This window comes from Notolepis coatsorum (assembly GCF_963971535.1).
Source record: "Notolepis coatsorum genome assembly, chromosome: 1".
In the NCBI taxonomy this organism is placed as follows: domain Eukaryota; kingdom Metazoa; phylum Chordata; class Actinopteri; order Aulopiformes; family Paralepididae; genus Notolepis; species Notolepis coatsorum.
Window position 1 is genome coordinate 284790655 of NC_140165.1, and position 17084 is coordinate 284807738.

The 17084-nt window shown below is 44.6% G+C and overlaps 1 protein-coding gene across 1 annotated transcript in view; it reads left to right on the forward strand.

Annotated features, from left to right (window-relative positions):
* The window catches only part of LOC311225066 (solute carrier family 12 member 9), a 179191-nt gene that overhangs the window by 99262 nt on the left and 62845 nt on the right, over nucleotides 1-17084 (forward strand). The window contains exon 8 of the mRNA XM_084310274.1: nucleotides 9999-10953. Coding sequence (XP_084166400.1) covers nucleotides 9999-10953 — 955 coding nt within the window. The remainder of the gene's footprint in view (nucleotides 1-9998; nucleotides 10954-17084) is intronic.

Sequence of the window (17084 nt, forward strand, 5' to 3'; positions counted from 1 at the left end):
ACACTGGAAAAGGCAATTTATAAGACAGGGGACCTTTAAGTTCTCAAATCGCACATGTGAGCTCACACGCCTTAAAGGGTTAAAATATGAAATGGTACAAATATAATTTTAGGTTCATCCCATAGCCCATACAATTGATTTAGCCTGCGTGTGTGTAGCCTGCGGAGGGAGGGGTGTGTGTGTGTGTGTGTGTGTGTGTGTGTGTGTGTGTGTGTGTGTGTGTGTGTGTGTGTGTGTGTGTGTGTGTGTGCGTGTGTGTCAGTGGAGATAAATGGCTGTATTAGCCAGAGTTCCCCTGTGGAGCGGCCAGATGAAGCAGGGGGAGATGACTCATGGCGACAGCGGTTGTGCGGTGTCTGGCCTCTGGGAGCCGAGGGGTTAACCCACTCTAAATTAGATTGATCTATTCAATTAGGGGCCATGGAGAGTGTGTGTAATCATATATTTTGCGATGCCCCCACGTTATTGAATATGAGAGGCCCGCGAAGTAGCGCAACATACTTTCAGTGCGTGATTGTCATTCATGCATGAGACTCACTACTTAACCTTGCCAGTGTGTCCTGCACAAACAGAGTGATGGACAGCCTAGTCCCCCCCCCCCCCCCCCCCCCCCACACACACACATACACACACATGTGCACGTGCATGCACGCACATATACACACACACACACACACACACACACACACACACACACACACACACACACACACACATTTGAAATGTTTATTTATGTCCACATAAACAGAAGTACAAGGAAGCCTCATACAAAGGACATAAACAATGCGAGTGCAATCAGAAAATTATGAAGAACAGTCGGGTACAAGGTGCATGGGCGGCAGAATCATGGGTAAAGGTAAAAAGACCGGCTATTTGTAGGCCCCTCACACAACCAACTTGTGCACATGCCCTAGGCTGCCAAAGATAAAAACTAGGAGTTTACATCTGTAGCCTAGCTGTGAGATGGTCTGCTGTAGCTGTTGGTATTTCAGCATTTTGGTTAGGAAGGCTTCTTCTAAGCTGTAATCAAAAGTACAGCCAACCTCAAGAATGGACACCTCCCTAAGGTGTTCATTTACCACAAATACATCAGGGGTGTTAGCTGTAATACTAGAGAACATAGAATCATTATTGCACAGGTTGAACATGCTTGGCTTCACAGTAGAATGCTTATACAGTGTGATGGAGGACCTAAAAATAAGAGAGATATCTTTCGCTATCAAATCTACTATTCTGTCATGCCTACTTATGTAGAGGTCCCTGTATACATGGCAACCATTTAAAGGGGAACTATCTTATAAATGGCCTTTTTGAGTGTTTAGCATTGTTTCCTAGCTATGTGAACTTATATTAATATGATCTATGTCTCTAATTCTCATATTGGCGCATTCTTCCAATTCTCCTCTCACAATATTCACCCTCACTGAACTGAGTCATCTGAAAATGTGCTGATTTGTGATGTCAGAGAGACACAGCTGCATGATAATGTGGCTGTGTGGCATCAGGTACATGATGAGCTGCACACAGTGGTTGGAGCCCAGGCTCAAAACGGCTTAAGATCTTGAGGTAGAAAAATGCTGTTTTTGAGTACTTGATTAGAAATACAAAACAATGAATAAAAAATAAAATAAAATTACAGAGGTGTTCCATAGACTCACAGGAATTGTGTAAAAGTGCCCAAATAGTGAAAGAAATAGTAAAATAGTTCCCCTTTAAGATGTGGCACATGGTTTCAGCTATTTGGTTATTGGCATGATGAATACAGTGAGGAGCATGACTGCCTGGAAACCAGATGGAGAGATTCAGTTTAGATGGTAAGACCTGTAATCTCGCTTTCAGAGTAAAGATAACAATGCACTCATCTATGGCAACATTTTTGAACACAGAGTGAGAGACAGAATGGTCCGCAGCAGGGAGACACGCAATCTTCCCCTGCAGTCTCAACTCAGTCCATTGTTCCCGCTGTCTTTGTTGTTGTGCCCACAGGAGGCGACCTCGGGCATTAGTCAGTGGAAGTTGGTGATCCATTCCACACACAGACATAGATGCTCTGACTGAGATACTGGGGTCAGATATAATATTCTCTGAGATAGCCACTGCCTCAGAGTTAGGCCCCACCCACTCCAGGGTAACATCAGCCCAGCAACACATGTCATTAAGGTCCGGCCAGTCTGACCACACACCGAAGCCAGGAGAGCGACTGTCCAGCTTTCCATTCGGCTTTCTCTTGAAGCCTAGGAAGTTAGGGTCCGAACCACGCGCCAGGGGGACCTTACGTCTTTTTAGGTCCAAGAAAAGAGAAGAACGGGCGAGCGTTCTCACATACTGGTCATCACTGTTCAGCATATTCAATAGATGGGAGAGCCGTGTAGCAATATATGCCCATTCAAAATTGGGAACACCCAGACCACCCTCACGTTTACTGTGAAATATAATGTTGCGTGTTGTATGTGTGTTGAGGCCAGTCCATTGTCTCACTAGGTGTACGGTTTTATTAGTCAAATCATGTAGTGATTTTCGTGGAATATGTACATTGGAGAACATGTGTTGTACTTTGGCCAATGCCATTACTCTGATTGCCTCAAGTTTCATGATGTGTGGAAGTGGTGATGCATGAATTAAATCAAGTCTGCTGGTGTATTCAGAGATGATTTCATCTACCTGTTCTTTCCACTCACCTGCCACATTAAACTTGTGACCCAGGTATGTGTATGTCTGATGACGTGAATAGACCGTAATGGGTTTATTGCCAATTGTGAATGCAGGTATTGTGTCTGTGCTTGAGTGATACCAACGGTTTCCCCCACTCCGCCTTTCATAAAACACTGCACATTTTGAATCCTTAACCTCTAATCGAGACCACTCCAAAAAGGAGTCGGTTCTGGAGAGCATGGTGTTTATTTCAGCCGCATGATATGAGGCAACCTGTACATCGTCTGCGGGGTTAGGGGAAATTACATTAGCGGGGGCACACATACAGAGCCACTTCAACCACTGGTTTATTGCTATAACAAAGTTAACAGCACTCCACGGACAACCAGTCTTAACACCAACTTGGAGAGGGATGGGGTCTGTGAGCTGTTTACCACAGATAACCTGTATAAAGGAACCACAATACACGTTTTTGACAATGTCAATATAAACCTGGGGCAGATGTATTTCCTCAAGAGCTGTAATCATAACATTGTGTGCTAAAGTTCCAAACGCATCACGGAAGTCCAGAAAAACAGCGAAGTATTCACTAGACCTGTGCTTAAAGTCGTCGATACCCATTTTGAGACAAAACACATGTTCATTCATGCCTTGCCGATTGATGTAGGCCTTTTGCTTGGGAGATGATATGTTTTCATCCACGAGCCATGGGAGGATTCGGGCAAGAACGCATTTCATGAACACTTTATAGATGGTGGGTAAAAGGGAAATGTCTCTCCAGGTTGACGGATCGTCGGGGATATTGCCTTTTTTGGGGATCCTATAGATGAGAGCGCCCTTCCATGAATCAGGGACACTCCTGTTCACCAAGCAGATGTTAAATATGGATGTTAAAATGTCGGGCTGCGTAGCTCTGAGCTCACACACACACACACACACAGTTTGAGGGGAACCCCCCTCAAACTGAACAGTGACATCTCCTTAGCAAATGATCTCAACTCCTTCTATGCGAGGTTTGAGGCTGTGAATAACAACACCAGCCTACAAACCACGGCAATGGGGGGGGGGGGGGTCTGCTGATGGAGACTCAGTGTTCAGGGTAACAGAGCATGAGGTGAGACGGATCTTTAAAAAAGTGGATATCAGGAAGGCAGCAGGACCGGACGGCATCCCCGGCCGCGTCCTAAAAGTCTGTGCCGACCAACTGGCCCCGGTATTCACTGACATCTTCAACCTGTCCTTGGAACAGGCCGTCATCCCCACCTGTCTGAAGAAGTCCACCATCATCCCTGTACCCAAAAAATCTACGCCCGCTTGCCTCAACGACTACCGCCCTGTAGCCCTCACCTCCATAGCCATGAAGTGCTTTGAGAAGCTAGTGAAGGGCTACATCTGTTCCTCCCTCCCCATCAACCTGGACCCTCTGCAATTTGCATATCGCCCCAACAGGTCCACGGAGGACGCCATAGCCCATGTGCTGCACACAGCAGCATCACATCTGGACAAGAGGAAGGGGAACTATGTGAGAATGCTGTTCATCGACTACAGCTCAGCATTCAATACCATAGTCCCCTCCAAACTCATAGCCAAGCTCAGGGACCTGGGCTTGAACTATGACCTGTGCCAGTGGGTCCTGGACTTCCTGACGGGCAGACCCCAGGTGGTAAGAGCCGGCAACTGCACCTCCTCATCCATCACGCTCAACATAGGGGCCCCCCAGGGCTGTGTTCTGAGCCCCCTCCTCTACTCCCTGTACACACATGACTGCGTAGCACAGCGGAACAACAACACCATCATCAAATTTGCTGATGACACAGTAGTGGTGGGCCTGATCTCTGCCAACGACGAAAGGGCCTACCTGGAAGAGGTAGAGAACCTGTCACAGTGGTGTCAGGAGAACTGCCTCTCCCTGAACGTCAGCAAAACAAAAGAGATGATTGTGGACTTCAGGAGGTCGGGGGTCAAGGACTACAGCCCCCTCAGCATCGACGGGGCACCAGTTGAGAGAGTGAACAGTTTCAAGTACCTCGGAGCCCACATATCCGAGGACTTGACATGGACCACACACATTGACAGTGTTGTGAAGAAGGCACGACAACGCCTCTACTTCCTCAGGCGCCTAAGGAAGTTCCAAGTCAGTCAGAAGATCCTTAGGAACTTCTACTCATGTACAATAGAGAGCATCCTGACCGGCAACATCACCTCCTGGTTTGGGAATAGCACTGCACAAGACCGTAGCAGACTACAAAGAGTGACACGTTCAGCCGAACGCACAATTAGAGGGGGGCTTCCCACCCTCCAGAACATTTACAACAAGCGGTGCAAGGGGAAGGCTAAGAGAATTATTAAGGACTCGAGCCACCCGAACAACTGCCTCTTTGAACTGCTGCCGTCAGGCAAGCGATACCGGAGTCTTATGGCGAGCACAGAAAGACTCAGAAGGAGCTTCTATCCCCAGGCCATCAGGCTGCTAAACGAACAATAATCGCTAAACGAACAATAATCACTATGCAACAACCATCAAATGCACACAGCACACACACCCACAAGCACACACTCACTCAAACAAACAACACACTGCAGCACCCACTCTCCACACTTTAGATCACACAAACACACTTACACTTTATATTTATTGATAAAGGATTTGCACTACAACTCGTACACCTACTGTGAATTGTACCTAAACTGCACCTCGTCCATTTATGCCTTGCACTATATAGTATTGTATATTAGTACACTGCACAGTATTGTATATTGTATGGTAACTACGTCTACGAACATTGTACATATGTCTAAACTGAACACTGTGACCTTTTTTTTTTTACTTCTAATTTTTACTATGTTTTTATTTCATACTTATCTTGTCATGCACAGTCTCTGGAGCGCAACAGTAAGAAGCATTTTGTACAAAAGTATTCTGTACTTCTGTATGACAACTATTAAAGAAACTTGAAACTTGAAACTTGAAACACACACACACACACACACACACACACACACACACACACACACACACACACACACACACACACACACACACACACACACAGACCTACACACACACACCTACACACACCTACACACACACACACACACACACACACACACGCAGAAACACACACGTTACTTCATCACGTGAAATGCAGCTGATTATGTGGTAATTTTTTTTTCTCTTTCTGGCTATTGACAACCGATGTCTAATTGATATGTAACGTTACAATTTGGATAACGTTAAGATCGCGATCCATACGGTACCTTCATCAGTAACTGGTCTGTGATTTAAGTTACATGCAACCCTTTGTTTACTAGCTAGCTAGTCACGTTAGCATATTAGCTAGCTACACAAATGTTACTTCATCACGTGAAATGCAGCTGAACTTGTGGCTTCCTGGTCATGAAAACTACTTTCTTGTGTGTGTGTGTGTGAGCACAGCGGTGTCTGTGTTTATTATTATTTCATGAAATTGGGAAAATATGTTCATTATGTCAAAGGCTTATAATTTGAAACACTCTAAAAGAAAGTTATAGTGGTTAGAACCAACGGTGGACCTGGGATCACTTTTCATCTGCACCGCTCCCATGTTAAAAGGCATTTTTAATCTGCTCTCATTCGTTAAATTCGAGATAGAATTACCTAATGCATTGCATAATTCACAATGTCAGGACTCGGTGTAATTTTAAAATGTGCTGTTACCGATGTAAAACACAAGGTGGCGCAATTCCTCTACAGCTCACTTTGCCAGCAACTCAGGGGAAGGTGGGCGGTGCTCAAGCCGGCCAAAGTGGCTGAATGTGCACCATTAGGCTCCGGCGAGTGGGAGGGGGGTGCGAGCGAGTTTTCAACACAAGTGCACCATGAGAACCACCTATGATCCACTCCCCCTGGTCTATTGCGTGTCACACGCTGAAATACGAGCCCCCTCGGCCCACGTCGCTTCTATGAGGAAGTGCAATGCACGGAAGAGCTCTGGTGGTCTGCCGACCAGCGACTAGTGTTCAGAATTCTACCGGGATATTGACTAATGCTCGCCCGCAGGATATTCTGGTAATACTATGCGCCTACTAACGTTTAGCGTCTCCGCTATTTCTGACCGAATTAGTCAACCTTTCTTTTTTTTTTCTGGTTCTTATTCAGAGGTATTTCGTCGAGTTTACATACGCTGTAATGTGGTATCAGAAATGTATAGAAATGTGATAAATATGACTATTTATCCGTTTTTTTTCAATAAAAATGGACGTGGTATCAAACAAACACAAATTTAAGTGGTTACAATTCCGAAATATATGTAATTTGTTACAGATATATTGAGATTAGGCTATTACTGTTAATCATGGGGGATTTTTTTTTTTTTTTTTAATAGTAAACAGTTAAAGTTATATGGCTTTGATCCAAGGCCCATTTTTGTCAAAATCCTTCAAAATCCTTAGGGAGCCACACGGGTTAAGTGGTAATCTTTTATTTTTTTTTGGCTATTGACAACCAATGTCTAATTGATATGTACAATTTGAATAACGTTAAGATCGCGATCCATATGGTACCTTCATCAGTAACTGGGGGCCACTGTCGAACGTCATCTATCCAAATGCCCATGCTGTGGTCAATGCTATCACGACTGATCAGGCGGCAGCAGACACCGCAAAGCAACCGCAGTAATGGGGGCGTCGCTAGATGGCGAAAGACACAAATTGGTCGGCGGATTCGTGTATACTGATTCAAGGCTAAGACATGTTTTAAGTACATGTCTGAGAGGAAAAGGTCAAGAGCTGAGCCGGGGGAAGCTAGCGGCTTTCTCAAGCTGTCTAATCAAGGGACTTCAAACATCACAACAGGAACTAATTACGTCAGGTTTGAAGGCTTTTATACGCTGTATGTCCATTTTTTGAAAAATAACAATGTTCAAAGCTCAATTTATTCATTTTAGCCATTCTCTCATATTTTCTCCCAAATTTAGTCGTTATACCAATTCCCTGTCGGTCTGGGGAGTCGCCAGCCACTTCTTTTAACCTGACAGGGAGGAGTTTCACTGGAAGAGCTTAAAGTGTGCAGAGATTCATGCTATCCCCCAGATCCCCTCCCCACTGAACAGGCCCCCTGACAGACCAGTAGGAGTCGCTGTTTGCAATGACCAGGACTCATACCATCACCGGCTTCCCACCCGCGAACACTGCCATTGTGTTCGTAGGAATGTCTGATAAAGCCAGAAGTAGCGCTGCTGGGAATGGAACCCGGGTCTCTGGGGTGGTAGGCTAGTGCTTTTACCTCTACACTACCCAGACGCCCCCAAAACGCAATACAAATATAAAAAAATTCTCTTTCTCTTTCTGTAATTTTTCTAAATTTGTAAGTAAAAGGCTCAAGAGCTAATGATTTCTGTACAATTGCAGTAAAGCTTTACTTTCAGGCCAGCAATCATATTGTCTGAAGGGTAAACGTTTTTTATTTGTATTTTATTCCATTATTTGGTACCTCATTTTGAAATGAAAGTCTTTTATTCAGCTCATTTTTGGCAGTGAAGCTGATGGCCTGCTTTATCTATACAACACACGACTCAGAGATGTCTCTGGACGAGTTATTATAATCTCAATAAAAGCCCTTAGATCTCATATCCTACTGTGGGGACTAGGTGGTGTGTGAGTCCCATTTATTTTGTTGTTGGTTCCAACCATGCCTGGCCTATCTGAGCTTTGACCCAGCCTGATCTAGACCTCACCATTGTCCACGTTCTGCTGGTGGCAGGTGGCAGACTGTGAATGTCACCCAGATCTCCTTTTACACATGGCAATGATTGATTGATTGATTTTATTTGACATAATAAAATACAATACACAGGTGCATACAGTATAAAAATATATCAGGATAGCGCAAGAAAGTCCTTAGAACTTATTTCCATTGCGGTCCAACATGCGCATTTCCGGGACTGCAATCGTATAAAGGTCCTGAAGCCACCTGAGTTATAACTGATCCCCTGTTTTACCTAGAACATGAAGTGGTGTAACGTGAAGTGGTGTAATGTGAAGTGGTGTAATGTGAAGTGGTGTAACGTGAAGTGGTGTAACATGAAGTGGTGTAACGTGAAGTGGTGTAACGTGAAGTGGTGTAACGTGAAGTGGTGTAATGTGAAGTGGTGTAACGTGAAGTGGTGTAACATGAAGTGGTGTAACGTGAAGTGGTGTAACGTGAAGTGGTGTAACATGAACGAGACAGAGAAGAGGTGGAGAGTGACATGTTCTAAACTGTTGCTCAGAGCAGCAGGCTTCAGTTTGTTCAATTGTGTCTGCGAGGCAGTGGATGGAAAGAAAGAAGTCAATGTAGAATGGAGAGACAATACTGGCTTAGGAACAAAGGAGGAGGAGGAAGGGAGAGCTATTCACACACGTGTACAGTGTGTGTGCGTGTGTCCCTGTGTTTGTGTGTGTCTGACTACCCAGTCATTATCAGAGGTGAGGATTAAAGGCTATCGTCATTCTTCCATCCCTCCTCTCTCATTCTCTTTCTCTCTTTTTCTCCCATCATCGCTTGCTACAGTAGTTCTCCAGGAGCAGGGGGTAGTAATTAGAGGGAAATTGTTAGCCACGCTACCGCCGCCAACAGGAATCATTGACTCTCTCTCTCTCTCTCTCTCTCTCTCTCTCTCTCTCTCTCTCTCTCTCTCTCTCTCTCTCTCTCTCTCTATCTCTATCTCTCTCTCTCTCTCTCTCTCTCTCTCTCCTCTCTCTGACTCATTCTCTCTCACTCTGACCATTTGAATGATTCACTGATGACAAGTCTGATTCTAATCTCGCTCTGTGTTCTAACAATCTCACACACCAGAGGATTGAAAAGGAGAGAGGGGGGGGGGGGGGCTTGGTGCTCATACAAGCTTTCTTATGAGTGGAGATGAGAGTAGGTAGATGATAGCGATAGGGGGAAAGAAAAGAAGGGTAGGATGAAAGGGGGAGAAGGAGGACGAGGGATGATAGATTGGTTGAAGGTGAGCTGGGGCTAAGGGTTGATGTGATGATAGTAGAGGGATGACAGCACATCCTATGACACTTAGAGTTAGATGGTGAAATATTGGTACAGTCGTGTCTGTGCTGATCATCGTGTAGGCTAAACTTCGCAAAACGTCTGCGTCCAAAATGCATGCAAATCTCTTGAGTTGAAATCATAGAATTAGCTCTCAAAGACTTCCGGTTTGACCGCGGAAGAACATGGCTGCTTAACTCGCGAGCTCCCCGACAGCAAAATGACATAGCCCCGGAAAACATTTATTAACAACACCAGGGTACATATTTAATAGGGATGAAAAAAGGGGCTATCACGAGACGTATGGCGCACACGATTCCAACTGAAAAGGACGAAGGAATGGCAGAGAATGAAGACGTAACGGGAGAAAAAGATGGCGACGATGATTGTGAACAAGAAGCCACGCTGCTGAACATATTCAACGAGCTCAAAGACTTCAGAAAAGACAATGAGCGTCAATTTCGGGAGATAAGAAATGACATGAACAAAATGAACGACAGGCTCGATGAAACTGAGGGGAGAATCGGAGAAAATGAAAACGTGCTTGGTGCGGCGACGGCTCTAATAAAAAAGCTAATGCAGAGGCAGGCCGACGTGGAGGCTAAGCTACTCGACCAGGAGGGCAGGACGAGGAGAGAGAACCTGCGGGTGTATGGTATCCCGGAGGGAAAAGAGGGGAAAGACATGCATGGATTTCTAGACGGCTTGTTTAAAGATGCCCTCGGTCTGCCTCAGGACATGGACCTTCGTATCGAAAGAGCACACCGGGCACTGGCCCCGAGGCCTAACAACCCACAGCTGAAGCCACGGTCAATCGTGGTTAAGTTTGGGAGTTACAAAATGAAGGAAGAGATAATACGCCGAACATGGCAGAAGAAGAACGTCTCATGTGGCAACGATCGCTTCTATGTCGACCATGACTTCCCCACCGAAATACTGAAGAAGCGAGGAGAATATGCCGAGGCCAAGAGAATAATGAAAGAGAAGAATCTCAAGTTCCAGACACCGTATCCAGCGAAGATGAGGGTATTCTACGAAGATGGCACCCGCCTGTACCAGAACGCGGCGGAGGCGACGGCGGATATGGCAAAGCGTGGATTCAAGATCACCGTGGTGAACCCGACTACCGACCCGGACCGAGAGGAGATAATGCGGCTGTCTACCTGGCAGACAATGGGAGGAAAACGGGGACCGGGGGACGACATGCAGACGACGGGGACTGAGCGCCCCACACAGCAGGGCAATGGTCATCACGGATACCGGGAGAAACTGCAGGGATTCAGACGGGGACAGTCGGAGGCGGACAATTGAGATAAAGTTCATGAAGCGCATGAATACAGATAAGTCACGGGGGCATTGTCATAGAGTAAATAACATCAAAAAAATGTCAATATGTATATAGAGGAAAAGGAAAAAAAAAGTGATTGGAAAAGAGAAAGAAAAATAATTAAAAAAAAAAAAAAAAAAGAAAAAGACGTGAAATGAAAATAGAGGGCAATGGTTAGAAGAATATAATAAAAGTATGGGAGGGGAAATATCCCAGATGGATACAGGAAAAATATAACGAAATGAACCACAGGCCATCATGGCTATGTCATAGAAGTTACAATGTACCAAGATATATCTGAAAGATATACAAATGTTAATGCTTGGAAACGTTACCGTTTTGTCAAGTTCAGTTGAATTGATCGCACTGTATATAGATTACAGTGTGAGCCATACGTTACGTCAGGGTTTACAAGATAATAGGGGCACAGTTTTGGGCAATCTGCCTCGTGCTGTATGCACTCCTCTGTTAGTCGAGGGGGACCAAGGTGCATGGGTGAGTATCGATTTCACCCTCGGTACGACTGTTCTATCTGGGGTCATATCGAACGTAGCTTGGGTAAATGTGGGGGGGGGAAGTGTATTTGTGTTTTTATATGTTCTTTTTTATTTCATTGTATGCTATACTACTGTATATATATCTTCACACTCTCAGGCACTAGACTACGTCATGGATTGCACAGGGGAGATGCACTACGAGAAATATGGGGCTGATTAAAATAATATCATGGAATATAGACGGATGTCATCATCCCATTAAGAGAAAGAAGATATTGTCGTTCTTGAAACAAAAAAAGGCAGATATTGCACTAATTCAGGAATCACACCTGGATGAAGAAGAGTCGGCCAAGCTTAAAAGGGATTGGGTGGGACAAATATACTATAGCACGTTCTCTTCTAGGAAGAGGGGGGTGGCAATATTGGTGAGAAAAAACTTAGACCTAAAGGTACACAATAGTTTCTCACATGATGAGGGAAGATGGGTTATACTGGATGCTGATTTAGAGGGACAGAGGACTACTTTAGCTAATATATATGCGCCCAACGGGTCGTCCTCAGACTTTTTCCATGAGGTATGTGAGGTGATCAGGAAGATAGGGAATAGCAACGTAATCATAGGGGGGGACTTCAACTTGGTTGGACACACCTTGATAGACAGATCATACCAACCCAAAACCGCTGACAACACAGGGAGACTGGCGGTTGGTGTTCTGATAGAGGAATTGGGTCTAGTGGATGTTTGGAGGGTTATGAACCCACAAGAAAGAGACTACACGTTTTACTCTCACCCACATTCCTCATACTCTAGAATAGATTATTTCCTGATCTCTAGCGCACTTGTAGAACAGGTTGCAAGTACTGGGATAGGGAACATTGTAATATCTGACCATGCTCCGGTTGATTTAGTGATCACATCCATGGAAGAAGGGCAACGATCTCGGAGATGGCGATTCAATAACCTAATGTTAAATGATGAAGGATCGTGTACATACATTAGAACTATATTTAAGGAATTTTGGGAACTTAATGAAGGATCAATAGATGATAGTGGCATAATGTGGGACACATGTAAAGCTTACATGAGAGGACGACTCATACAATACGGTGCGATACTAAAAAGGGCGGAGAAACAAAAAATGACAATGTTAGATGAGGAAATTTAAATACTTTCGAAACAGCACAGCCAAAGACCAGACCCAGAAACGTGGAGGAACCTAAGCAAATCCAAATACGAATTGAACAACATATATCAAAAGAAGGCTGAATATGCGTTATTTAGGACCAACCAAAAATATTATGAACAAGGGGAGAGAGCGGGTAAAATATTAGCGAATCGGGTTAAACAAATGCATAATCAGAATATTATATCCTCGATTCGTAATAAAGATGACAAGATTATTACAGACAAAAAGGAAATTAATAATGTCTTCAGGTGCTTCTACCAGGACTTATATACCCCACAGAAGGCGGTGGATCAGCTAAAAATGGACGCGTTCTTCGACAAAATCAAATTACCGTCATTATCGAAACAACAGGTAAAATCAATGGAGGGGGGGGTCTCGATAGAAGAAATACACGCGGCAATCAACAGCCTTAAATTGGGTAAAGCACCAGGAGACGACGGGTTTACTCCCGATTTCTACAAACAATTCAGTGATATAATCGCTCCGAGATTATTAAAAGTATATGAGGACTCACTGATAAAGGGGGGATTGCCCACTAGCCTGAGATCTGCCACTATTACATTACTACAGAAAAAGGGCAAAGACCCTCAATGCTGTGGAAGCTATAGACCTATATCCCTGAGCAACTTGGAAGAAAAAGTATTGGCAAAGATACTTGCGAATAGAATAGAAGATGTACTACCAACTTTGGTGCACTCAGATCAAGTGGGCTTTGTGAAGGGGAGAAACTCAGCTGATAATATCCGCAGACTCCTACACATAATGTGGAAGGTAAGGAATGATATAGAACCTACAGTGGCCTTCTCATTGGATGCCGAAAAGGCCTTTGATAAGGTGGAATTTGCATTCTTATTTCACACGCTAGAGCACTTCGGGTTTGGTCCATCGTTTACTGGGTGGGTAAAACTGTTATACACAAATCCGATGGCATCAGTATTGACCAACGGGATCGTGTCCTCGCCCTTTAACCTAGGGCGGGGAACGAGGCAAGGTTCCCCGCTTTCTCCCCAAATGTTTGCGCTTTTCCTCGAACCACTTGCTATCGCACTGAGGAATAATCAGGACATCAAAGGGATAATAGCGGGGCAGGTAGAACATAAATTATTTTTATATGCGGACGATATCTTATTGGTATCCAGCAATCCCCGAACAGCAGTTGGGATCATTGGAAATGTTATCGAGTCCTTCTCCGAAATATCTGGATACACAATCAACTGGAGCAAGTCAGAAGCAATGCCTCTCTAAATGCTGTCCCCCTGATATCAGAAGGGGGTGGCAATACAGATGGATGCCGTCAGGATTGATATACCTAGGAATAAAGCTGATCCCAGGTCTGAAAGAGTTGATGCAAGCCAATATTGCCCCTATAATCGAACACATTAGTGCTCTGACCCAGAATTGGGCCAAAATGAATATGTCCCTCCTGGGAAAGATATACCTAGTGAAAATGATATTAGCTCCCAAATTAAACTATATCCTATATATGTTGCCGCTGACTCTCCCGACCCAGTTACTCAAACAGTATGACAAAGTCATTAATGTATATCTGTGGGGGGGCAAAAGGCCGCTGTTTGGACGGACCAAAATGTATGCAGCAAAGGAAAATGGCGGTTTATCCCTGCCTAAACTAGACTGGTATCACTATGCATTCTCGCTCTCCCAGCTCTCCAAACTGAATCACTCGTCTGAGGAGGCACCTGCTTGGGTCAAGATGGAGGAGGAAATGATATATCCCTCATCTCTGGAATCCTTCCTGACACAATCAGACAGACCTACACCTCTTAAAAACCCTTTGATGGCATTTATCAGGGAAACTTGGAATCAATCGCACAAAATGACTGGTGATAGCCCATACATAACTACGAGAGCCTCTATATGGTATAATAAGAAACTAAAGATTGGGAAGAAATCAGTCATATGGGACGATTGGGTTAAAAGGGGGATACATGTACTGGGTGATATAGCCGGGGAGGATGGGGTTTTGCCTTTTGAGGATATTAAGGAGGATTTTGATATAGATAATAAAAACTTTTATAAATTCCTACAGATTAGACATTGTATATCGTCATCAATATGAATAAAGGATGGCGCAGGAAAGGCGGTGCGTCAAGATTTTATGATGTTATAAGAGAATACAATGCACCCAAATTGGCGGGTTTGAGATTGAGCTGGGAGAACGATGTACATGAGGAGATTACTGAGGAAATGTGGGAGAAACTGGTATCCAAATGGAGTAAATTCTCTGATTTTACTGAACAGAAGCTATTGGACGCCCAGTAAACTGGCCAGACTGAAATTAAGGGACAGTGACATCTGCTGGAGATGTGAGAAGGAGACAGGCACTTTACTGCACATGTTGTACGAATGTGAGAAGGTCCGGAAAATGTGGGATCAAATTGTGATATTCCTAAGTAAGGTCCTGAATGTGAAGATAAATAACGCCCCATGTGTTTTGGGTATAGTACCGAAAGGGATTAAACTGCCTAAATACCGGGGAATGTGGTATAGAATGGCCATGATATCAGGATGTAGAATTGCATTACGACATTGGAAATCACCTGTTGATATTACTTTTAAAGAATGGATGGAACTAATGTTCCGGACAGCATCATATGAAAGGGTGACGTATAGAGTCGCAGGGAGAGAGGATATTTTCGCTGAGGTATGGGACAGTTTTCTACACCTGACTGAACGGTCTGGGGACGAATGATTAAGGGGGGGTTTCAGTATTATCAAAGATGAATGTGAAAAATGGGATCTGACCTGATGGTACCTATACTTTATATTGTATCATGTATGTATATGCATAGATTGTATGTCCGGATGGTGTAAGATGCAGCACATACCTGCTTCGCAGGTAGAATTGGACTACATGTAACGTATATGCGTATTGGTTATTATGCACAATGTATAGTAATGTTTTTTGTTTTTTTTGTAAGTACTTTTTTAATTTCCATGTCTGTTTTTGGTATGTCTGTATAAGTCCTATGTAAGTTTTGTATGTCTAAAAGAAAAAGACAAATCTTTGACTTTGCATGTTATGCTGACGAAAGTTATTCCATGATGTGTAAGATTTGTACAAAAATATTAATAAAAAAAAAAAAAAAAAAATTAGCTCTCAAAATGTGAAATAGGTACATGATTTAGTGGTGTCTCCACAGCTCTTGTTGCCTGCTGCAGTGGGCATTAGAGCTGCTCAGGATCTTTGGTGTTTTAATGTCCTTGTATAGTTCAAGGATTACATATGTGTCTCCCTCCCCAGTAACATGGACCCATTGCAGTTTGCATACAGGACAAACGGGTCCACTGACGATGCGGTCTCCCAAGTACTACACAACACACTATCTCACCTTGACAGTCAGAAGGGGGGCTATGTGAGATTGCTGTTCATTGACTATAGTTCAGCTTTCAACACCATAGTCCCCACCAGACTGGTTGACGAGCTGATCGATCTGGGTCTGAGCTCTGCCATGAGCACCTGGATCCTGGACTTTCTAAGTGACAGGCCCCAGGCGGTCAGGGTGGGGGGGGTCATACCTCCAGCAAAATCACCCTGAGTATCGGGTCCCCCCAGGGCTGCGTTCTGAGCCCCCTGCTGTATTCACTGTACACACATGACTGTGTGGCCAGGTTCAGCTCCAACTCCATAGTGAAGTTTGCGGACGACACAGTGGTAGTGGGGCTGATCTCTAACAATGACAAGAAGGCCTATCGGGAGGAGGTTGATGAACTGGCACACTGGTGCCGGGATAGTAGCCTACTCCTGAACATTGGTAAAACCAAAGAGCTGATCGTGGATTTTAGGAAAATATAGCAGGGGACACACATGCCACTGTGGATAAACGGGGCTATTGTGGACAGGGTGAGCAGTTTCAAGTACCTGGGAGTCCACATCACAGAGGACCTGACATGGTCTACACACATAGATTCTGTGGTGAAAAAGGCGAAACAGCGCCTCTATCACCTGAGACAGCTAAGGAAGTTCAGAGTATCGGGGAAGATACTCCACTCCTTCTATTCCGGGGCTGTAGAGAGCATTCTGACTGGAAACATCACTGCCTGGTTTGGAAACAGCACGGCACAGGACAAGAAGGCCCTACAGAGAGTGGTGCGCTCAGCTGAGCGTACTACGGGTATTGCACTACCACCCAGGACTTATATAACAGGAGGTGCAAATCCAGAGCCTGCAGAATTATGAAAGACCCCCACCACCCCAACAACAGCCTGTTCAAGCTGCTGCGGTCAGGCAAGCGCCTATGGTCACACGCTGCAAGAACAGAGAGACTCCGGCTCAGCTTCTTCCCCCATCAGAACACTGAACACTGAACTCTCCACTCACAAATACACATGATGACGTCAACTGGGGAATGCTGGAGAGGAGCACCAGTGACGTCAGCGAGTTCACAGACACT